This window comes from Dermacentor silvarum, chromosome 7 (genome assembly GCF_013339745.2).
Source record: "Dermacentor silvarum isolate Dsil-2018 chromosome 7, BIME_Dsil_1.4, whole genome shotgun sequence".
NCBI classification, from domain to species: Eukaryota; Metazoa; Arthropoda; class Arachnida; order Ixodida; family Ixodidae; genus Dermacentor; species Dermacentor silvarum.
Genome location: NC_051160.1, coordinates 130,294,084 through 130,318,961, shown reverse-complemented (window position 1 = coordinate 130,318,961; position 24,878 = coordinate 130,294,084). Strand labels below are relative to the sequence as shown.

Below are 24,878 nucleotides of genomic sequence, written 5' to 3'. Positions count from 1 at the left end.
CACCACGACGGCGGCAGAACTCTCGTTGACTCTGTGCCGAGCACATGTAGCCTTGACATGGGACGACCAAAGCAGATCCGGACTCCCGAAGAAGCAGCCTCTCATCTTGAAGCGCATAGCGCTGTCAAGCGAGAATCTGCGCATCGGCTGCGAGCCGAATCGGAATACCGTGCCTAGCAGCCATTGGAATTTCCTAGCAAGACATAGCGAAGCCTAGTAAAACAAGCCTTGCACTAGTAGTGCAAGCTGCCCACGTTTTTTATTGCGTTTCAAAAACGCTCGCTGTATATTTAAGGAAAGGTCCATCACTTAGTTTTGAATTTATCGGTGAATACAAAACGCACAGGTGTGCAGGATAACGCTAATGAAAATGAAGCTGTACAAACGGCGGGGCATGTAAAGAATAACGTTTTTTTTCTAAGTTAACGCTGATGAACAAGCGATAACACATCATCAATGCGTAGTATTTGGTGTGCTTGTGTAGGTTATGTCTTATGGTCTTTTCTATGAGTGCTTTCCCACGATGAGAATATTTCATTCCTTATATTTTACTCTTCAGAAGTCCATAACACGCCTGCGTTCTTCCTTCTTGCTTTCGCCTTAAAGAAGGCCGCAAAGAAGTTAGGTGGGTCGTAAATTCGCCATTTCTTAAGCTTCAAAATGTCTACCTTGAATTTCTTGCACGGTCCCTTCAGATTTGGCGTTCGCAACCTGCAAAATGAGTTGTAACATTCAGTTTTCTGTTTCTTGGCATTATTGTTTTTACATTGAACAGCTTCTTTAAAATTAGCCTGCGACAGACAGAGCTTTACCACTTATCAGGTGCATTTCTTGTAGAGGCAAAACTTTCCTAAACAAAGCTCGCAATGTTTATGAGGTTATTGTGAAACGTTCAGTCATTAACTTCTTGCTTTATATGACTAAATGAACCAAAGTGCGTATGTTGCAACTGCGAAATTGTAGCGAATTGTTGTGACCTTCTGCTTGCTTTGCTGAAATCCTGACTAGCTCCACTTAGGTGAAATCCGACCTGGAAGTGCGCTGCGAAATACATTGAGGTTCGAGTTAAATTTTTCCCAGAAGCGTGCGTCAAGTACCGGATGATCTCAACTTGAGCGCAATTACATTCTTTAGTAGATTTTTGAGAAGAGTATCCTCTCAAAAAGTGGCGCTAATCATAAGATTTCTTCTAAGCAGACATCACTTCAGTACTCCACGGCTTCAATTTTGCGTTTGGATATCGGTGCTAAAGTAAATTTTAAAATTAAAGTTAATCAATGAATATATATAATTATCCAGCTGGACATTGCGATTTGTCGTGCGAACCATGCCTGCTGCTTCAGGTAATCTCCCTGAACAGACCCAATTGTCCTGCATGATCCATGGTATTTTCGAGAAAAGTGCTCGAAGTAGGTATACAACATGAATGGTATGTACCATTCATGCTTTATGAGTTATTACTGCAAATGGTCAATTGCTTATTTGCACAATAATCAACAAACCTGCATAGACAACAATTTGTTTCCTGCAACACATTGACGCGTTCTCTATGCGTGGAACCGCGACAATATAACCTACAAGAGACTGATATATGGTCTTAATAAACCAGCCAAATAAACAGTACCTCGCTGCTAGTGAACTGCACAGGAGTATTCTGTGATGCATAGCCAAACGTAGCCCCAACAAGATAAATTCATAAAAAAGAAGGGTAATTATAAGATGGGCACCGTAAAATTTGGCGATAATAATTTGATATTCCAGGTAGCTACAAAAAAATCTGACAAGTTCCTACAACAATACAAACGTCATGACACACGCAGTTGCAAATCAACCCCTTGCAAATTTTTTAGTGTTTCGGAACTCGGGAGTAGGCGTAAATGTTCGTTATTTTGTCACATGACAAATTATTAGCGTGTAATGTTTTCAAGTACCACTTTATCTCCTCGCTGACAAAAAGTTATGTCTCTTCCGTGATGTGATTATGCCGCAGTATGGTCATGATCTCCCTGTGCATACTCTTCAGGCCACCAGAAAGCGATTACTGGTCAACTCTTCCCTAAAACTCCAAATTGTTTTGGTGTTTGGAAATAGTGGACTCTTTGTTGATGCCTAACATGTCCTGGCTGCTATGATTTTGTCGATGAGAAACGTTGACTTCTTTGTGTGATATCATCATATCTTTTCTGTTGTAAAATTTATTAAAATGCGCAGTCAATGCTCGGCCAGTTTTCTGCCTAAATCCTTTGTCACGTCTCAGTATTTTTAAACCAAGGGTTTTTGTAGTTGTAAGTTACAGCTTGTATTGCGTATCTCTAACACCGAGACAACAACTCGGCTGAAAAGTCATGCACGAACCCATCATCACAAAAATGGTGTTCCCGACGGGATAGTGCTTGCTGTGACTGCAAGCCAATCAAATTTAAGTGCAGAATCAATGTCGTTGCGCTTGTCTATGGTAGAATCAGTCTCGGTCTCACAGGTCACAATTTCAACATGTAATTGAGGAGGAAATGGCATCCATCGGGCAAGATAGGCTGGAGTTGTAAAGTTTATCAAAAGAGTGTCAAAGAGAAAGAACAAGGAAGGAGGAGTTATCCTCTTCTCACGCCTACCAAAGCCCGTTTTGATAGCGAATGACCTTTTTAAAAACTACCCGACTGAGTAACCATCTGTGATCCAGACTCAGTGACTGCCAGTGATATAGAGCCAGTGATATATTGCCACGTCGACGATATCCACAGTGGACTTTCTCTTCTTCTCCTAATTTTTCTCTCCCCTTTTCTCTTCCCCCGTGTAGGGTAGCCAACCGGGCTCAGTCCTGGTTAACCTCCCTGCCTTTCATTTATCATTTTCCATCTCTCTCTTCTCATTACCGAAATTTATAGTATTCCAAATTTCTGAAATTATTTGACGCTGCGAATCTCCTATTCAGCTGACAACTCTATCGCCACAAAAATCACTACATAGTATGCGTAGTATGCAGTACATAGAGTTCGCACTCCCCAATAGAGGCAACAGTTTAGAAAGCCGAGTCACAATAACGTGTTCAATGGTAATCTCACCTTTCTTTGTCGACGCATTTTGTTGGACGACCGAACATGTAGCACTTCGTCCTAAGTATGTCAAAATAGGTGACACCGACAGAAAGAGCAGTAACACTTGTAGCTTTCGCGAGACAGTTGAACAACAGTTTATCTGCGTCGCATCTCGTCCTGTAAAGCAAGAATGACTTCGCGTAAATTAGGTGCTAAAGCTCTCGTAAAATGGCATATTGTGGGATGATTATACATTGAGTGCATTATCTCACTTTTGGAATATAAACGTTCTTAATAAAACACTTGCGGTGTATGAGCAGGTGAACCTTGAACATGGAAGTTTGATTCGATTGACATTGATTTCCAAAATTTCACATCCACATTTCCATATTTGTGCATGGGCCAGCGGTTCAACGCACTTCAATAACATAGCGCAATGACATGTCCATGTGGCCGACCCATGTTGAATGGTGTAAGTGCCAGCTTTTAACCGACAGTGGACGATTGTATTGTACTACGAATATACGAAATGTATCATCGCTGCAAAGATACTTCGGTTGTCAACGAAATATAGCAAACCGATAAATTATTGTACTACAGGAAGACATGAAATAATAAATGTACTGGTTGTACATATGTACGGGATAATTTAGGTAAGTGGTTTGTTCAGGAAACAAGTACGTTACAATATGTCAATTGTTCTGCCGTAATATTTTTAGCAACAGCGAATTGGGGTGAAGTTTTTCTCATGCCTGCATGTTTGCTGCCAGGTTTGTTGGTGACGTAATCGCTTGTTCTCTTCATGGTTTGTTTTCCCACCTTTAAAACGATGGCGCATTAGTGTTTTAAATCCTGATGCTGTCATTGCTACACGTTGTGCTACATACACGAGAAAACGTAAATGGGCTGGTGTGACTTCATTAGAACACCAGGGTATGAATTACCAATGGTCTTTTTTCACAATACAGACTACTGCCATGTTTTCAACATTAAATTCTACTATAATTTTGAAGAATATTTATATTATTGTCTAATAAGGAAATATAACTGAATTTATGAATCGGTTTACTTGTATTTGGCACTACCAGTCCGCTTTTGCACCCTTATAACAAAACATATTGGGATAGCGCAAGGTCTGTGCGTAAAGACATCAGCCCACGCTTACCGATGTGGCGTAATTCGCGGACAAGCAAATATGTCAATTATGCAGAGAGAGCTGTTGCAAGTTCTAATTTAATATGCAGTGAAGGGTCCGAGGAAAACCCGTGTGATCGGGTACCATATTACAAAAAACCGAAAAGCTTATGTGGTAAATGTCATTTCACGGTTCGGTACGCGTACAGTAAACATAGGGATGTCGTTAGTACGCTAAAATTGTAAATAAGCAAAGATCAACATGCAGACTTCCCTAATTTACGCTGTCTTCATATGCCAGCTTGTTTGGTTGGACCAAAATATTGCATAGTCAGTTTCCATCTTATTGCAATAAATCTAATTTTGCGCCACATGTCCTTGCACCATCGAAAATTCATTGTTATTCTGGCTTGGAGAATTAAGCCATTTTTTGCGCATAGGTGTCATGTCCATGGCCGCAGAAGGCATCAAAGGACACAATGTCCTCGCACTGGACGTTTCACAATTGCGCTTCAAGTTCAAGTAAATACATGATTTTTTTATTGTAAATAACAAGCACATTTCAAGGTTGAAGCTATGCGGTAAACATTTGTCCCACTGTTCAAGATATCGTCAGTTTGAAATCGCTGTCTCAAGTGACGTAAATAATTATGTACTATCGCTGAGTTCTCCACCAGTGCGTGAACATCAACGCGTGAACATTTTGCTAAAAGCTGCTATTTTCCCTCGGCCGTGGATATGTCAAGAAATTAAACTCCTCTTCCATTACTAGAACCCCATCAACTGATCGACCCATTAAGGATTTATTCAGCCATTGAAACCTGAAAGTATTTGTTTTTCTGAAAGAATTGCATAGTGATTACTTGACTAACGTGTAGTCGAATGCATAATTAGATATCCACCTGGGCGACAGGAATAGACGCGAAATCGCAGTCATGGTATTTAAAGTACTAAAGTATGTATAAGCTGCTTAGATGACATACCGCTATCAAAGGCAAACGTCCAGGAACCTTGACCGAAGAACTATGGCATACACAAGGCCACCAAAATGCTATTGCATTCCTTCAAAACAACTGGTCAATAGAAGCGCTTGTCAATAAATGTCAGGGAAGTGCGTCTTAACAATGTTCGTTATTGGTCGAGTTACCAGATATTTGAAAGATTTAAATGAGTACAAAATTAACAGTGAAAGAGAAGAAGGATATGGGGCATGGGCTCACAATTAATATATGTGGTAACCGTCACGTGATTATAGAGATTCACTGTGTTGGAAAACATGTTAAAAGTGAAGGCGCACCGGATGAAATCATTGAATCGTATGAATGATTCCAGTTAACTATTTAATCAAAATGTCTGTATGACCAGTTCAGGTGACGCAGTTATGCTAAACCAAATGATGAGGCTGTTTACGGTTTCAAAGAAACTCAGTTGTATATGAGCACCGGTCCTGTCTCCCGCCTCATCATGTTTATTTTGTGCTCGTTATACTTTTCAAACTTGTGAGTGAAAGTTCCTCCTTGGGTGTACGCTCACTGACTCTTCTTGCTTTTTAACTTTCTTTTCCCTTTTTCTCTCTCCCAGGTGTAGGTTAGCAAACAGGCATCTGCCACATGCCGTCCTTACATATTAACGCGATAGCGCTAGGGGCCCGTGTCGCAGAAAATCCGGCGTCAGCGTGCGATGTCAGCGAGTTGCAAAGAAAATCATCCCCAACTACTCCTACCGCACAGGCCCTCCACGTGGTCGAAGCTTTTGGTGAACAAAAATTGAATTTCTCAAAGTGAAATCTGTCAGAAAAATGGCTAAGAATGACTTTACCATTAGGCGTTGGATTCGCCGTCGGATTGTTTACCAATCGGCGTCGGATTTTAATTTGAATGCACGAGAAAACCTAATTCTGCTACGAGGAAACTCAAACACAAACCCCTTTTCCAGCATTTCTACCAGACCTACAGCCGCGCGTTCGGTTACTTGCGAAAATGATATCCAGGTGTAGCTCGTATCCTAGGCCAGTCAAATTGGCACTTCGCCTTCTAATTTGTTTTGGACACGTGCGCGCGTCGGCGCAATAGCAAACAATTATTCAAACAATAAAAAAGCTCCTAGGGCCCTCACATTCTAATATAAGACCACTTATATTGCCCCTGGGAAAACGTATTTCCAGCAATGCATTTCTGTTTAAAAGTGAAGCCGACTTTAAGAGGATATGTGTAAGCTTGGTCTTTGTAAGCTGGCTTTTCCACGTTCAGTGTTGCAGTGAATGAAGCCTACTTGTATGCGAACGATGGGATGCGAACGGGTCCCGATAACGATATCGCATTCTACTCTTAAAGGCGAAGCTTAAGCGTCCTTCAATTTCTCTTTACACATTCTCTGTGCTTCTCATCTCCCATACGGGCGCCACAAGCAGTGTGGCCAACGTACTTGTTGAGAGAAGACGCTCACTTCTTAACAAATGCACATTCGAATCCCGCTTAGTTGTGGGAGGCGCCACTTTCCATGGCACAAATTCCGGACAAAGTGAGCTCACATTGTATAAAAAAGCTTGTTCTGCAGGCCATGACTTGACTTGTGGGGTGGTATGCTCTCCGTAGCGAAGTCGTGGTCGCGGCAGCATGCGTCTGCATCTGGGGCCTCTCCTAGGTCCTTGTAGTTTTTGGCCACGTTACCGGCGCCACACCACTTGGTCCCTGTGGCGGGGTATTTTCACATGCCTTAAAGCGCAATAGGAATTTCGCGTAACTTTTAAAAACTTCCTCTAGCTCGATGAGCTAGAGGAGGTTTTACCTCGGAACAAACTCCAATTTACTTATTATAATACATGCAAAGCGCAAATGTGCTCTGAAGAAAACCGCTTAACAAATACCGCGGTATATATATATATATATATATATATATATATATATATATATATATATATATATATACGTTCAATTTTAAAGAAAAACAAATACCGCTCTATATATATACGTTCAATTTTCGTATACGTTCAATTTTAAAGAAAAGGAACTTTTTAGCTACCGTTGGCACAATTTCAATTTAGTGGCTCAAATGGTTTACGAAATTGCCACACGTCGGCAACATAAATGAAAGTCTAAAAAGTTTACAAGTCCAAACTCAGTACGAAACACAGAGAAAGGCAACTCTGTGTTTCATACAGCTCTTATGGTTTCATGGTAGCTGATATGGCATATCAATTGAACAAATGAGATTACAGCTCACATGAAATTATTACATCGTCTAAGAGAGTTTTCCAAGCGTTCTACTCGCAAATCAATGGTGCATTACAGAACAGCATAAAATAGATCAATTTCCTTTGCATTAGATGTGACCTTTGGTGCCGTCTACGGAATTGTGATACCATTTTTTATTCCTAAATTATGTAGTTCTACCTTGATCCCCGTCTCCCTTTTCTTATTTTCCCATTTTTAAGAATACTTCTCAAGAAAATGATAGAATAAATTAACAATCTGCTTATGCAGTTATGATTGAATCTTCTTGTCCTTAAAATGCCACAACGGTCATCACGTTCCGTAGCATTGCATGCCCTGAAAACGGCGTTCCCGTCCCTTTAGAGAGGAGCTCCCTTGGTAACGCTTCCTCTTAAGGTTAGCGATTTACCTCACCACACATATCACGCCGGGACAACTATTGTCCTCCTCAGTTTTAAATGCGAAGCTGGATTGGGTTCTTCCCCCCGCCTTTCGGGTGCTCTCTTGCCGTGTACCCACAACTTGGGCCACTCGGTAGGTGCCCAAATATCGGGTTCTAATCTCCGATAGGACACGGGTTTGAATCGCCGTAGATACCTACATTCTTATTCCATTTGTCTAGGCGCCTTAATTTCGTCTTTAATAACCCGTCTGTCACCTATTCACCACACGTCCAACGTATGAGCTTTCAGTTTGAAACCGAAGATAAAGCCGTGCACTCTCTTAATCGCCACACACGTAAATCACAGTGACTTCAAGATGGCCACCTTCTTGAATGTCGACAGATGCTCTCTTTTTGCAGTGAGGCCAATTATCATCGGAGAGAAAGAGAAATAACCACTGCCAGCGACCAGATGACATTCAGGCGGTTGCGTTTCACCAGCAGGTGGAGGCCATGAGGAGTGAGAACCTTGAAAAGGCAATTATGACCATTCCCGACGAGTTTGAAGTGGCAGAATCAAGAACGAAGCACATGACGCATTACGCACCACTCCAAAGTAATGGATTTTAGTTTTCGCAGTGGGCCTGCGCAATCCAGGAATGGCTGACTGTCAACATCTGCGGCCGCGTTATCTTCAAAGTGACTTCAACCTGTTCTCAATATCAACCTACTACGCTGATACGTATGAACAGCGTTGCGAAGACGGGGGACTAACCAGTCACTGTACAACGTTAAAAAATCCCTGAAAGCTGATATTGTGGAAGTAGTGCTCAGCATTAACATGAAATTTATAATCCGAGTGTGTTACCACTATCAAGGTCGAAATAAGTCAATAATTGAGTCAATGGGGGTTTCATATAACAACCTATTGAAACTCTGGTAACAGGAAGAGTGTAAAAATTTATAACGAATATTTCGGCTCTCGACTTACATATCCCCACGGATCTTGAAGTCATGATTAAGTTCTCAAATAGTTCGCGCATCCGATATAGACCACTTTGAGCACTGGTTATATGCAAATGGGTACGAGCCACCAGTGTCTATGTTGGTACGTGATAAATTGGAAGCTTGGACGAGTTGATGATCCAATATCGACATGACTGTGCAGCAAAAATACGAGTACTGAAGAAAGGACACAACACAGAGCTAACTTGAACTTAGCTTTATTTAAGAAACTGCCTGAAATATATACTTTAGACATGAACCGAAAAAAATAAAATGTTTTTCATGATGTCACGCTTCTCATTATACCCTATCCCATGAAAGCCATATACTTGATTTCGTTTTTGGTGAGGGCAAAATATGGCATGTTGATGCAAAGGTCACCAAGCCACTGTATCTTGTCAGCCTCTTTAATCTCATGGGTAAGCTGTTCTCGGTGTTTGGAAATTACGACACATTTAATAAATTCAGGCACACAACCGCAGTCTCTGCAGTGAACACCAAGATGACCTTGAAGGTCTGTGTGAACAATGTAAAAATTCTCTTTCAATCGCTCATTTAAACATTTGCCCGTTTGACCGACGCACTCCTCTCCGCAATTCGGGGAAATCAAAACCACACCCACTGCGCATGCTACAAACCGCCTCCTATATGGTTAGGAGTGAAACTTTTTCGTCGGTGGCATGATCATTCAGACGCCTGCACAGCATTGATAATTTCTCCGGAGCAGAAAAAACTACTTTTAACATTTACTTTATTTCCTATCTTGTTCAAGCTGTACGAAATCGTTTGCAATTAAGCGAGCACCGTGACTCGCTTCGGGTCACTGGCAGGACAATGCCTTTCTTGGACAATGCCCCGAAAGGGCATTGTCCAGAAAGTCGGCAGCGGAACATTGAAGTCCGCTGCAGAGAAGAGACTGAAATTATACTCCATTTGCGTCATTTTGTATGAACATTCCTGTCATTGTCGTTAGATGTTCTTTACACTTAACAATTACGCTAAGATAAAAAAGCCACAACTGACAACGATTCCGACTTGAGCATGAGATCCGCCGAATTTGTAGTGTTCGGATGTAATTGAGCTTCCCTTTAACAACAATCACTTGCGGAGAGTCACTGCGGAACACTGTGGAGTTGCAGTGTTACCAAAATTGTGCCTCAGAAGAATATCTTACAACACATAAAATTGTCCTGCTCGTGCTTTCTGCTGAACAACAACGTACAATAAATTTACTGCCAACATTGTTACGCTCTCGCACGGCCAAGTACATTGACTGCCTAAATATTCTGGCATAATGTCCAAGCCATAAATTCCTTAAGACTCCCAAACATACCTTGTCTCGGTTTCCCTAACATATAAGCATCACCATCACATCCTCTTTGTTTTATATTAGCATGAGCTAGAACTTTTTAGTGGCATCGCGTGGTGGCATTCAAAACGCCAGTGATAAGATTGGAAGTTAAACTTCTCTTGAAACTCGGTAATAAATCGATCGCAGGCTCTTGTTCGAGCTAAAATTCAACTCGACGAGTAGGACTTCTCATAATGAGTTGTATATACTTTTTCTAAAGGCTCATAGACACAGGTGACCTGTTGAGGGAAAAAACATAGTTGCACTTGTTATTAGTCGACAAGCCACCGGGATTGCTCACTGGCTATAGCATTTTGCTGCTGAGACCACGGTGACGTATTCAACGGTCCCGGCCGGGGCTGACTGGTGTACCGTGCTCTGGGAGAACGTTAAAGAAGCAAATGCCCTCAAAATAACCAAAATGTTCGTCTCATATTCAGATTGTGGTTATGGCACGTACAACTGCAAAAGTTACTTTAATTTTCTTTATTATTTCAACTTAGTATCAAAACATGACAAACTTCTGAGTATGTGCCGATGTTTTAAGCATTGTTAAAGCAGCGTAGACTTCGGAGGGCAGTGTTAGATAACCAGACCGATATTAGATAACCATGCACTGCAATATTAGATAACCAGGCCCCTGAGTCTTTACTACAGCTGTAATTTGAAAATTAGATATCCGCACTTGCCGAAAAGCGCAAATGGCGCAGCTTGATTTGGGAATTCTTAGGTACACCAGAGGTCAGTTTACAAAATACTTCTTGTTGAAATCTTACTTTTCGAGACTTCCCAAGAACATGAAAATTGGGAATTTGACCAAAACTTGAAGTGCAGTATAATCATTTCATACGATGCCATTGTTTTTACGTGAGTATCTGACAACGCATCAAAAAAGCTGTTCATCAGATTATCAATTTTTGTGGCTCTGTAAGAAAACTGTTAAGCTCTGCAAAAAATATGCTTCGTGCTGCTGCTATCTTGTGTGGTTTGCTTATTAGCGCATAATTTATGACCATGATTATGTCCCCTAAAACCTTTATTTCAGACCAATTTACATGTTCCTACGAGAGAACGTTGAATATAATTGCTCTTTTTTCACTATCAAGCAACGGTTCGATCCTTGTAGATGTCATTAAGAATTAAAAATTCTGCTCCCTCTTGGAGCCCTTAAAATGAAAATGCTACTGTTTCAAGTTGTTCAAGTCAGTCTTACCCACCTTCTGACACGTCTTTTTGAAGAGCCTCTGATTATCATCATTAAAATTATTCTTATTTCGCTGTGTGTACTCCACTGCAAACAAATTTTAATCATTCTTACTTTTAAATACTGTCGCCAGCGTGTCGTTCAATGGATTCACACTCGGTTGTACAATTAAAATATTATACCCCTGTGAATGACCAATACTGTGCATGAACACTTCATGTACAGTTTTTAGATCAGATGTTATGTAACGTATCATTTGATTTCATTGCTGTGCTCTCCATTTTGTCAACGAACGACGAGCTTACCCGTCCAGGACGAACCATAGAAAAATCTAGATAATCTATTCTATGCTAGACGAAATCCATATCTACAATAAAAAGTTTATTCTATATTGTAACGCTTTTCCAGGGGTTATCAATTCGCCAACATAGCCTCAATCTATAGCAGTGTAGTGTATGTCGTCGTTGTTTCGAGCCTACATGAATGAACTGCTGTTAAGGATTCAATTCTTTATTTTTTTCTGGTGAAAAAAAAATGAGTATCCACAAGTGCTTTATTGAAAACTATGAAAAATCTAATCAGTACTGCAACAAAATCTATTATTCTGCCTATATTTCTACAATCTCCCATACTATAAGCGTCTGGTTAAGTCCACAGATCTTGCCCACAGAAAAACATTTTTCCGGACATATTATCGACTCTACCGGGCTGAGGCCACCGATTGAATCACAATTGCCTTATCTTTTGCCGATATTGGCACTACAATTCTCCTCTTCCCTTTCCCATGTTACGCTATAACAAGAAGCTTTCAACATAATAATCTCAAATATTGCAATACGGGGAATTTTTGTAGCACGTAGTTTTTTGATACGGTAGGTCATAGTGAGGAGCTGCAGAGCGAAAAACACTTTAGATCCAAGCATGATAACAACATGCAGTCTTCACCTTCGTACAGTGACGCAGGCAATTCACCCTCAACTTTCTGACAAAGGAGAACGTTTGTCCCACCCACAATTATCCTGTCATTTCTTTTTATTTTTATCACGCATATCTCTCTTTGCACTGCGCTTCGCACTAATAAATCAAAAACCACCGCCAGCCCAGGTATGTCTCTTCCATGAGAAATACCGTGGCCAATACACTATCAGTACGATTACCTGGAAATGTTAGGATTCCTTGAAGTCGCTTGTCCAAAAGTTGCGCGAAATAGGAGCCTTCAACGTTGCGCGGCCGCTGTGTACACTGGTGCACTACGTGGTCCATTTGGTGCTTGTTTACTCGATGCACTAGACGGATGGGAATAAATGAAAGGACTCGCTTGATTAGCTGCCTGCGGAAAAAGCAGAAATCAAGAATCATTACTGTGTTCGGCAAATACCGTTAATGGTGGTAGCCATCACACTGCTTTGGCAAAACGAAATATATACACCGGTTTTGCCAATGTTACAATAAGCTGCGATCCCTTGTGTAACGTGTACAAAACCGTACTGTCACTTAGCAGGTAAAACATTACGCATGGTTTTACATCCCGCAAATATAATTGATAGAAAAAGCTCTCTGCGATAAGTGACCTGACCTGACGCATTTCAACCAATGGAGAAACACTGCCCTATCAGCCTGCAAAACTTTATGATTGAAGACAGGAGCTCACGTGATCTCTTCAGCCACAAATTTCCATAGCGTTATTATTGGAAGCAAATGTGGCCGTATTGTCTCTGCAGTCGCTATTATGGGGGTAATGAAATGGCAGGCAGGTACGAAGGCACCATTGCTGTGTCCTTATTTATTTTAATATACTTTTTGGTTTTCATTAGAGGTAGCATAACGGCAATTTATCACTATAAGTTGCTTGTATAACTTTTCAAAGAACAAGCTATAATGCCCTTTCATGAAGAAGCCTTCGCAAAGTGTAGCCCAAATTTGGACACCGCCCATGGGTGCCACTACAGTCGAAAAATTCCTGTTGCCAAAATATAACGAAATAAGACTAGCGCTAACATTATGGTGGCACTTCGATTGCGCTTGACAGAGCGTCATCAGTGAGAATAATTTGAGAGCTCACCTTAATCAAGCGACATGTTTAGACATCATACAGCGGTTCATCCTTCTCTTAAAGTATGCTACTTTACTTGAAAATTTAAAGCCATATAATTACGTAATGCTGGACTCCATAGTTGGCTTTTTCAATTCGTTTTCAGCACACGTAATGACCCTGATTTCGGTTAGTCGTTTCATCGTGAAGGTACATTGAAGCAAAGCCAAAGAACGAGGACTAGAAAATAGCCACAAAAGGTAGCACTAGTCCTCTTGTAGTTGTAGTCTTAACCTCATTGCTTCGCGCTGTTTCAACACACTTTTAAAACAGAAATGCACTTTCGCATTCGACGCCCTCACCCGTTCCTAACAGCCACGTACGAGGAATAAAATTATTGTGACGAGCTTCCATCCTTCTCATTCGGGAGTATTGAACCCGTTGCGTAGGAACGACGCCACCAGCGCATGCCACAACGTATGCCACTCGAAGTTGGCCTGCAACAAAACTCCGGTTTCGACATCAATGCGTTCTCGTTTTAGATGACTTCTAGGCCCGTTGTGCAAAATTTTCTATGCAATAGGTGTTTTGTCACCTGAAGGAGATAAAGAATATTGACAGAGATCGAGGCTGTCAACAAATTTGGTGAGATGTGGAGTTTTCTACGATACTATTGCAAAAGCATGGCTAAGCATCCTTGAGGCTGTCTGAGTACATTATATTTTTGAAAAGAGGACCACACTGCTTCATTCATTTAAACAGGCAAACTCTGCCATTGTGAAAAAGAAATGTTTCAAAATTATGTAAAGCAATAGAGATACTTCATCGTTCGGTCACACTTTCATTTGTTTTTTCTTAGCGTACCATAGGCATAGTAATGCTGCTAAAATGCACTCACCTGTCACCGACCATGTTGCAGGATAGGAAGTGATCTACGCTGCCCTTAAATACTTCTGCAAGCCGGTGACCCCCTGAGTAGGCATCTGTAAAAACGAGACTACGTAGAGTGCACTTGAGTTTCAGAACGAGGCGTTGGTTACGTGGTTGGGTAATCGACGCCCAGATGCGCTCGTGGTGATCAGGGCCAATATATTGTATCAATTCGATTTCAATGTCATTCCTTTTCACGCTTCGTCGGAGCATCAACGGCGCTCCGCCTGTGTCATCAGCCCATTGGTAACTCTTTAAATGTTGTTGCTAACTAGAAAGGAATGGAATCAAGCGAAAGGAATCGCAAATTCTAGTAACTTCAAGAAAATTCCACAAAAATCATTCCGTGCCGGAACAGTGCAAATGTCATTGCCTAGTCTTTCTGTAGAAAAGGAACACGATAAAAAAATGCACGAGTGATGACGTGCATTTGGTGCGCAACTTGCATGATTGCGGAACTGCGACAGCAGGGAATCGACGACACTGCAGGTAAAACCATGTGACACTATCAATATATATATATATATATATATATATATATATAATACCCTTGCAATATCCTTGTGCTCTGAAAAAAAATATTTTATCCGGCCCTAACTTCTTCCTTCCAGCAAGTTGCATACAAGAGCTTCGACAACGGTTAAATGGGCAATTGTGCGTGCCCATAAACAACAATGAGGACATTTACTGTTATTGTTTCCCAATATAATATTTCCACCACATTTTTCTGGGTGCCTTTGCACCGATAAACGAGCTGGCCGCAGGTGAAGTCATCGTAAGTGTGGCATCGCCCGCTGCTAGTCCAGCATGTAGACAAGCTCCTCCGCTTACAAGTCAACGCAACTGGAAATCTATGATGCCGTATAATTTCTTTTAGTGGCCTAACCCGTATTGCAGTATACTGCTCGTATCTTCATGCCGGGAACAGGTTTTTCAAGATAAGCTGGGGCCGTACATATTCATAAAACACTTATAAATCGTTTTTTTTTTCATTAGCCGGTGTTCGGGCGTCCGCGACATTCGCGACAGAGATAGTCTATATAGGGGCGTAATTCACACAGCATGACCAAACTCGGACCGCATTTGCTTAGAAGAAATTTCTTAGGCATGGGCCTCGCCGTCTCCCTACTCGTCAGACATGTGGTCAAATTAAGAAGCTGCCCGCATGTAAAGCATGTAGAGATATGAGGTACAGCGGCGAAAGGGACCAAAATAGGCACTAGTGGTAACTAGTGAGCGGTAACTAGTGAGTGGCTGTGAAGATAAATTCAAGTCGAAGTGTCTGCAGAGTCATTTTTTGCAGCACTAAAATGTTTCGCTTGCTTCTGGTAACGTTTGGCGTTTTGCAGTCGCATAACATTTTACTTGCCAGTCTGATCGAATAAAATGTATATTTTAAAACATATCTCCGCTCGACAACCCCCTTTTAATTCTCCTTTTTCATTCGTCCTTTTGGTTTATTTAGGGCCAATTCACAACAAAACTGACTTCCGAGACACGGACTTAATGCTGACGAAATGAATGACAAAGATAGTGGATGGCAGCATCTCTCATCTAAAGCCAATGCATTTAAATGAGAATCAGGTGCGAATCTTATTGAAAATCTTTGTAACGAAACTGCGTCGGCATTTACTTGCTTGAATGCGTGGCAGTGAAGGAGTATCTATCGCTCAAATATTGATAGTCGGAATTATCGACTTGAGGCGCAGTGTATTTAGTTGAAGGACAGCGCTACACTCCACTAGGTAAAATATAAGAATAGCTTCAAGTGGAGGCTACTTTGCGAGTATGGGTGTAATCTGTTTCTTTAAAGAATAACAGATGACTGCCGCATGTAGGCGTTTACCAATTATAGGATACGTTTATATATTTACCCAGATCACCGCAAGACTTGATAACATTCAGAGCTGGTTACTCGCTTACACTCTGGCTGTGAAATAAATACAACATTAAAACGGCGAATTCAGTTTTTTGTAGGTATGAAGATTCGTTGTAAAACCTCATATCCTACTGCAAATAATACAACCCTTCGAAATACTGTGGTAATCTTAGCAAGGGCCCAATACCCTAGTATGAGATATCCAAATCTACCCATGAACAATCTACGCACTTAAAATACAATTAGCATTCTTGGGGTACTTGACGCGTTTTCCCGAGGTCTGTCTGTAAGCCTGTCGGCAAGTATGTAAGTTGGTCTGCAACTCTGTAAGTCTTTAAGTATATTTAAGTAAGGCTGTAAGTCTGCAAGTCTGTCTGTAAGTATATAAGTCTGTAAGCCTGTCCGTAGGTACGTAAGTCTGTCTCTAAGTAAGTCTAAGTCTATCTGCAAGTCTGTCTGTAAGTATATAAGTCTGTAAGCCTGTCCGTAGGTACGTAAGTCTGTCTCTAAGTAAGTCTAAGTCTATCTGTAAGTAAGACTGTAAGTCTGTCTGTAAGCTTGTAAGTGTGTAAGTAAGTCTGTCAAAATAAAATTGAGAAGTTTTACTTGCCAAAAGCACTATCTGATTATGACGCACGCCGTAGTGGAGCACTCCGGAACAATTTCGACCACCTGTGGTTGTTTAACGTGCACCTAAATCTAAGTACAGAGGTGTTTTCGCATTTCGCCCCTATCCGAACGAATGCGGCCGCCATGACCGGGAAGTAAGTCTCTAAGTAAGAAACTTTGTAAGTAATTCTGTAAGTCCGTCCGTCCGTCCGTCCGTCCGTCCGTCGGTCGGTCGGTCGGTCGGTCGGTCGGTCGGTCCGTCGGTCGGTCGGTCGGTCGGTCGGTCGGTCGGTCGGTCGGTCGGTCGGTCGGTCGGTCTGTCGGTCGGTCGGTCGGTCTGGTCTGTCTGTCTGTCTGTCTGTCTGTCTGTCTGTCTGTCTGTCTGTCTGTCTGTCTGTCTGTCTGTCTGTCTGTCTGTCTGTCTGTCGCTCTGTCTGTCTGTCTGTCTGTCTGTCTGTCTGTCTGTGTCTGTCTGTCTGTCTGTCTGTCTGTCTGTCTGTCTGTCTGTCTGTCTGTCTGTCTGTCTGTCTGTCTGTCTGTCTGTCTGTCTGTCTGTCTGTCTGTCTGTCTGTCTGTCTGTCTGTCTGTCTGTCTGTCTGTCTGTCTGTCTGTCTGTCTGTCTGTCTGTCTGTCACCATTTCCCCACCACCTTGGGTAACTGGGTAGTCCAGGGTCTCGTCCCCCAGAGGAGGGTAGCCAACCAGGCCAATTCACAACAAAACTGACTTCCGAGACACGGCTTAATGCTGACGAAATGAATGACAAAGATAGTGGATGGCAGCATGTCTCATCTAAAGCCAATGCATTTAAATGAGAATCAGGTGCGAATCTTACTGAAAATCTTTGTAACGAAACTGCGTCGGCATTAACTTGCTTGAATGCGTGGCAGTGAAGGAGTAACTATCGCTCAAAAATTGATAGTCGGAATTATCGACTTGAGGCGCAGTGTATTTAGTTGAAGGACAGCGCTACACTCCACTAGGTAAAATACAAGAATAGCTTCAACTGGAGGCTACTTTGCGAGTATGGGTGTAATCTGTTTCTTTAAAGAATAACAGATGACTGCCGCATGTCTATAGGCGTTTACCAATTATAGTACACGTTTATATATTTCCCCAGATCACCGCAAGACTTGATCATTCAGAGCTGGTTACTCGCTTACGCTCTGGCTGTGAAATAGACTTCTGGTTAGCACGCCTGCCTTCTCTCTTTCTCTCCTCCTCCTTCCTCCTCCATGGTTCAAGGGGTAGCACATCGGGCAGCTGTGCGAAGGGAACAGGGTTCAAAACTTACCGTCGCACAGACTTAGGTCACTGGGTATGCGGCGCTGCACATGTACCGCTGTTCAATGAGCGCATTTCACACCGACTTGGAGCACTGCTTATGTGCAACTCGGTGTGTTCTGCTCTGCAGTGATCCTCTTTGATACCAACCTAAGTCACTGGGCAGAAGACAAAGATAATGTTCAATAGCCTGGCAAGGGAACAAGAATTCAGGATCGCCAGTCAGCCTCTAGAGTCTCTAAAGGAGTACGTTTATCTAGGTCAATTACTCACAGGGGACCCTGATCACGAGAAAGAAATTACAGAAGAATAAAATTGGGTTGGAGTGCATACGGCAGGCATTACCAAATCCTGACTGGGAGCTTACCACTGTCGTTGAAAAGAAAAGTGTACAATCATTGCATTCTACCGGTGCTAACATATGGGGCAGAAACTTGGAGGTTAACAAAGAAGCTCGAGAACAAGTTAAGGGCCGCACAAAGTGATGGAACGAAAAATCTTAGGACTAACGTTAAGAGACAGGAAGAGAGCGGTGTGGATCAGAGAACAAACGGGGATAGCCGATATTCTAGTTGACATTAAGCGGAAGAAATGGAACTGCGCAGGCCATGTAATGCGTAGGATGGATAACCGGTGGACCATTGGGGTTACAGAATGGATACCAAGAGAAGGGAAGCGCAGTCGAGGTCGGCAGAAAACCAGATGGGTTGATGAAGTTAGGAAATTTCCAGGCGCAAGTTGGAATCAGCTAGCGCAAGACAGGGGTAATTGGAGATCGCAGGGAGAGGCCTTCGTCCTGCAGTGGACATAAAATATAGGCTGATGATGATAATGATGATGATGATAAGTCACTGGGAGTGTGCCAGTAGGCATGTTCCTCAATCAAATAAACCTCTTTGACGCCAACTTGTATAGCTGGGCATGCGCTACTGGATATGTGTCGCTCTACAACGCAAAAAAAAACATTCATTACATTTTTCCGATGCTCAACAGAATGAAACGCACACCATGCGTGGACTTTACGATCACTAGGTTAGATGGCGCTGAGTGTCAGTGAGAAGCGCGAGATAGAAGTGGTTCTCGCTGCGTATTTCTGTATTTAAATAGTACTACCCAGCGCAGTAACTGAGTGGGTATGGCGTTATACTACATATATTCAGGTTCTATCCTGCCTGAGGTGGCTGCATTTTAACGGGGTTGGTGTGCAAAAACACTCGTTTATCGTATATTTGGGGCAACTCGCATCATGGCTGACTCCGTCCCACGAAACATCTACCCAGTATATAACCAGGGTAGAAGACTCGCGAGAGCCAAGTCGATCCTTAAAAAGATGAATCAGAACAAACTAGGGGCCCTCTTTGTCGATGCTGCCAGATATGACAGTGGGGATAAGTTCGCTGTCTCGGTTGTAGACGCGGAGGGCAACCTGCTTAATGCAGCTTCTGTCTATACTAAGTTTGTTCATGTGGCGGAGGAAGCGGCGATCGCTCTGGCTTTTCACAGCGCAAAAGTTTCCCCTATCATCTTCTCGGACTCACGCACAGCATTTAAATTCTTCTCGGCCGCACTCGTGTCTGAACGGGCGAACAATATTGTGAACAAAGCACTTCAAAGAACTCGGGAGAGCAGCGAAGGAGGATACCACATCTCGTGGTTCCCAGCCCATATAGATACCTCAGTCAACACGCTAGGATGTAATCCTAACGAGCATGGCCCACCGGATAGCGCGCGATTTCACGTACCGCGCAGTCGGGGTAGCCCGGCTTGGAATGAGGTCAACATCCACAAAGATCTATTATGTACTTACCACGAAATTGTTTCCCATTATCGTCTCGGCAGGTGGACATTTCCACCCCCCCCCCCCAGCCCAAACTGAACAAACCTCAGGCTAGCACACTTCGACTTCTGCAAACCCGTTCGTATCCCACTCCCCTGTCCCTTAACAGGATAGGCCCTGACCACTCACAGTCGTGCTCCAAATATGGTCATGACTCATGCTCTTTTGATCACATGCTCTGGTTTAGCCCAGCCCTTAACGCCTCTCCACCCATCACGATAGAGCAATGGGAGGAATCCCTCAAGAGCATCAATCTTCAAATTGCATCAAGAGCATCAATCTCCAGGCTGTCCAGAGGGCCCTCGACATCGCGACGGGACTTGGTCTCCCGGTCCCATCGTGGGCGGAGTCACCGATTAATCTAGGGGAGCCTTCGGCTCACCTAGATCTCAGTTCCTCAAGACTCATATAAAGTTCTTGTCATGTCATGTCATTCTCTGAACCCAACCTGACCATTATAATCCGGTGCACCACACTGTGGTGTGCGTCATAATAAGGTCATAGTGTTGGCATGTAAAACGCCAGAATTTACTTAAGTCTTATTCTGCAGCACATACAACATCTGAGAGTCAAAATGGAAGACTCAGTTTCACCTTCAGTACGGTTTATTCAGAAAGACGAGCAAAGTTGAGAGAATCTCCCGCGTTTTTCTTAAATTTATTACTGCGACACCAAGTTCGTCCACAACCCACATCTGAATTTGTGCAAGTCAAATGCGCATGTCTAAAGCTTTGCCCAATTTCAACCGGTGTTCTAGCGTGAGCCGGAGTTCTCTATTTTGGCGGCGTCCTTGTTGCAGCTACATGCTCGTGTTCTCTAGACTTCTCCCGTCTTCGCGCGCTGTCCATAAGTATTCTCGTGTAAATGTGCAGCAACAAGCTCAGTTTATTTACCCTCCTGGTATCAGACATGTGAAGTAGGTATATTGCACGTTTCTCGTTTATGCCGAAAACACAAGGAACGCCGAGGGCTCGGGGATGCTAGTGCAGCTGTAAGGTCGCTAACGCCCGACTTCTGGTGTAGGGCGGCTAACTTCTGGTGGCTTCAGTCGCGCCCACCTGATACAGCCCCTCTATAGTAGGAATCAGTGTTGCTAACTTTCTGATGGTTCATAAGATAACAGAATACCCCTTTACTTTTGCTTCCTCGCTACTATTTCTGGGTAATAAGATCAATAAAAGAAAGCTTACTGGTTTGGAGTAACAGACGCCGCACTCGAAGGAACCGGACTCAGCCTCTCGGACGTCTCTTGAATATTCCCGACGCTATACACGTCCTCAAGCAAACGAGCCAGGACGCACAAGATCAAACAAGCTCCAGGGGCCGACATCAGGTCTGAAAAGAAGTGCAATGTCGGTTGCAGTTAGTTTGTGCTTACGGTAAACTAACAGCACGCATGCACAGAGAATATGTGCAACCGGACTGTGCTGGCATGTTTAAGCACTGAATGATCTTGTAATCTATTTTCATATATTCTTGCACATATGCAATAGAAGAGCTTTAGAAATTCGATTATTGCAATAGAGCTTATGCTTTACCGCATGTTGATGAAAATGGGCTAGGCAAGTGAGCGGCACATTACAACTCTGTTACATTTTTACAGCTGCAAGCGGACATTACCTGTCCTAAGAGCGATAACCTTTTCTATAAACACATGATCACGGTCCTCACGGTGCTCGCTGAGGGTGTTCGTTGGTTTACTTGTCATCAAAATGCACGTGAGCAGAAAAACCCAGACGGGCCCAGGCCAAACCATGGGATGGTAGGCAAAAAAGTCAGAGCACTCTCCTGTAGAGAAAATGGGGGTCAGCGAAGCTTGTGGCAAGACGACACTGTCGCAGGCATTCCGCTTTGTTTGCCCTAAACTCAGGGTGACGTTTCGTCAGGCTTCGGAAGGCCTCACGCTAGAATCCGACGATGAGCTTCGTTTACCCCCATTTTCTCGACAGGGGAAGAGCTGGTGATTTTGTCATTTTGGTTCCCACGTGGGACAAAGGTAGTTCAAGGGCGCATTACAGGTCCCTGAGCCCACAAAGGTATCTGCCATTGAGCTGGGAACCGCTCTGTATTATCGCCAGGAAAGGCCCACACACCAGGGGTATGTGCCATTGAGGTTGGACCCTTTCTGTCCTATCGCCAGGATCGACCAACTTTACAGCGTGACACCACCACCGCCACCACCATCACGGCCGAAACTTGTGAGCCTATAAATCTTCGCTTAAAACGTTTTTTCCGGCCATTATTAGAACTCATGATTTACTCTATGGGATCCAGACTATGGCTTTTGAGCCACGTACGTGATAAGTACGTACGCTAAAGTTTTCTGAAAAAAGACTATTTCGTCAATCGGGGGCTTTCGGCACGTTCGTGGCACATCTTACTTTTCTACAGAATACCGAAACCAATTAATAAATGCTCATCATGGAGAGGAACTTCGGTACTCCCTATTTGGCATTCCCGAAAGGCAAGAAATGAACTGTGAAGGCTGTTCAGCATCTTTCTTTCGTGTTCTGTGAGGGAGATGTTAGAAAGAGATGATTATATTGATTTACTTGATGTGATAATACTGGCTAATCGTTGCAAATTCCATCGCCATATTTTGCACAGTACTTGGTGAAATAACTAGTCAGGAACGATAGGATGTGATAAGCAAAAAGAAACGACCACACGTAAGAGCAGTGAGCACTGATGTGCGCTTGAATCGATCGTCAATTTTGTCGATGGGGCACTTGGTATTCATATAATATTAGAGCCAAAGAACAAGCCTGAATGAATAAATGATCATCCACCTGTATGCATCCCGATGCTACAAAACAAACCAACAGAGGTTGTAGCAAAATAGGTAGCGTACCTGATGAAATCAAGCAGGCTAGGTGACCATTTGTCACCGCCCCGTTTCAAAGGGGGATGCCAATAAATCATTATTATCATCATCGGGGTACCGCAGATGAAAAAAGGGTCTATAGACGCGCAAATTTGCGCATGCCTTGCAAAGCGCTTGAGTCATAAGTTTCATGCAATCCAAAACACAGGTAATAGAAGAAAAGTAGATGCGGTGATATTCGCCGACACTTCGGCCCGTTTGCCAGCCCTGGAACACTCTTGGCTCAATGATGGAAAAGTAAATTTCTTCATAAACCTCAACTACTTGTTGAAGGGAATGGGAATGAATGTGGTGCCAACGGATAATAAATGACAGAAATGCAGCGGTCATGTGGAGACATTTATGATTCAAAATGTGTTTCCCTCGGTTCGTTCACGCTCACAAGCAAGTAGCCTTGCAGTTCATTTTTAAACTCATGGTTTTCTCTTCGAGGCTGTCCTTTATGTTTATGTTTATGCCTCTTAGTCCTTTCATGTTCCAGCGTTGGTAAAATATTGTCGCGGTTCACTGAGCCCAGCAGCTTTATTTGCGAGAAGTGCCGTGTTACTCTACAAGAAGATAAAATAAAGGAAGGCAGTATCCAGCTCGCACTCTCAAGCGGGTCGTCGTCTTCATCGTCGCCACTGAGGCTCGATGCTGATAAGGACGCGGCAATGGCCTCCCTCCAGAGCGAGCATCGTAACGATGCGCACCCAATATAAATCTATTGATCAGTAGAGGGTGTCCACTTCATTCGGAAAGATAGGGATTCATGCGCACCACGTCTACAGCGCTCAGCGATTGAAACGCGATACTTGGACAGCGCGGCGGCCGGCACTTTGTTGCGCCACCGGTGGTCTTAGTGACATTGAGATGATCGAATTTGTGTCACATTAAAGCGAGGATCTTTTTGATGCACAGTAACTGCGTTCGGCCCCCTCAGCAGTCACCCAGAGATCGCCGGTGACGCAAAAAAACGCCGGCTGCCATGCTGTCTTATTATCGCGTTTCAATCGCTGAGCACTGTACCTTGTTAGGCAAATGGTGACGGTGGTTCGAGCGAGATTAGGTGTCAGCAATTTCTTCGTAGGTCACGTCGCTAAGGTGCCGCATCACTTGATACCATCCGAAGCAGGGGCGGTATAACGTACGTTGCCAAGGCTCCGAGAAGCCTTGGCGACGTACAGGTGTCCAAGCCCAAACTCTTTCGTCGGTTTTATAAAAGCATTTTTAGGTCCATTGGCGAGCAGTAACAGGCATGCTGTAGCCTGAAGAGAGAATCACCTATGTGCAGCAGCGGATAAACTTCTCTCTTTCTATGTGACATGATTGAGCTTGGGATAGTCAATACAGAGCCGCAAGTTACCCTCATTCTCCTGTGCGAGCAACACCGGCGCTGTCAAACAGCTTTTTGACGCTTATATTACGTCATAGTGTAGCATCCTCTTGACCTGCTGTTGCATTGCCTCACGTTCTGTCTGAGCCACACGGTCTAATGGGCCTTGCTTTCTCCACTGTGATTATACGGTGCTGAGGCAGCGGCGTTTGACCTACTCGAGACGTTGAGGAGTTCTAGAAGATCTTGTCTCTCTATCGGCGTTAAACTTTGACCGCCATCGATGACGGTTGCAGGTCGTGCAATATTAGCTATTGCATCCCCTTTAACGACAAAGCTGACTTGAGTGTGGTCTGTTTCATCAAGGCATGCTACGGCGGTACCTTTAATGATGCACCCTCGTTCGTTTGTGAAATTTGTCACCAGAAACTCCGGACGTTCACCTATTAAGCTTACGATGGCAAGAGGGATGGCAGCACCTTGACGGAGCAGAAGCGAAGTTATTTGTTCGGCTACTCCATCTTCGTTGTACTGTGCGTCGCAACTAACACAAGCAAGACTGCATGACAGCGGCGGTAGGCAGACGACCTCGTCTGCGGCACGTAAGGATCTGCGTTGTCAATCCGCACTTTGGGTCGTGCGCTTACTAGAGCAGAAAGTTACCACGCTATCATGTATGTAAACCACGGCGCCGTATTCTTGTATGCAGTCGAAGCCCAGTATGAGCGATATGCACCAATCTGGTAAAATTATGATAGCGGTCACACAGTCTATATTCCCGATCAT

The 24,878-nt window shown here is 43.3% G+C and overlaps 1 protein-coding gene across 1 annotated transcript; it reads right to left on the bottom strand.

The window, feature by feature from the left end:
• Positions 1-499: 499 nt before the first annotated feature.
• LOC119458439 (acidic phospholipase A2 PA4-like) lies at positions 500-21,220 on the bottom strand. Its single transcript, XM_049670060.1, has 6 exons — positions 21,084-21,220; positions 14,254-14,352; positions 12,481-12,653; positions 6,700-6,859; positions 3,063-3,212; positions 500-711 (listed from the first exon to the last, which is right to left on the bottom strand). Exons 2-6 carry the CDS (start codon positions 14,265-14,267, stop codon positions 549-551), a joined length of 660 nt encoding a protein of 219 aa, XP_049526017.1. The 5' UTR covers positions 14,268-14,352; positions 21,084-21,220; the 3' UTR covers positions 500-548.
• Positions 21,221-24,878: the final 3,658 nt, after the last annotated feature.

What these genes read in the sequence shown, in the direction of transcription:
- LOC119458439 (XM_049670060.1), bottom strand. An exon ending in AGGAATCCTAACATTTCCAG is followed by an intron (nt 6,860 to 12,480) that starts GTAATCGTACTG and finishes ACCCCGCCACAG; the next exon opens with GGACCAAGTGGTGTGGCGCC. An exon ending in AACAAGCTTTTTTATACAAT is followed by an intron (nt 3,213 to 6,699) that starts GTGAGCTCACTT and finishes CTTGCTTTACAG; the next exon opens with GACGAGATGCGACGCAGATA.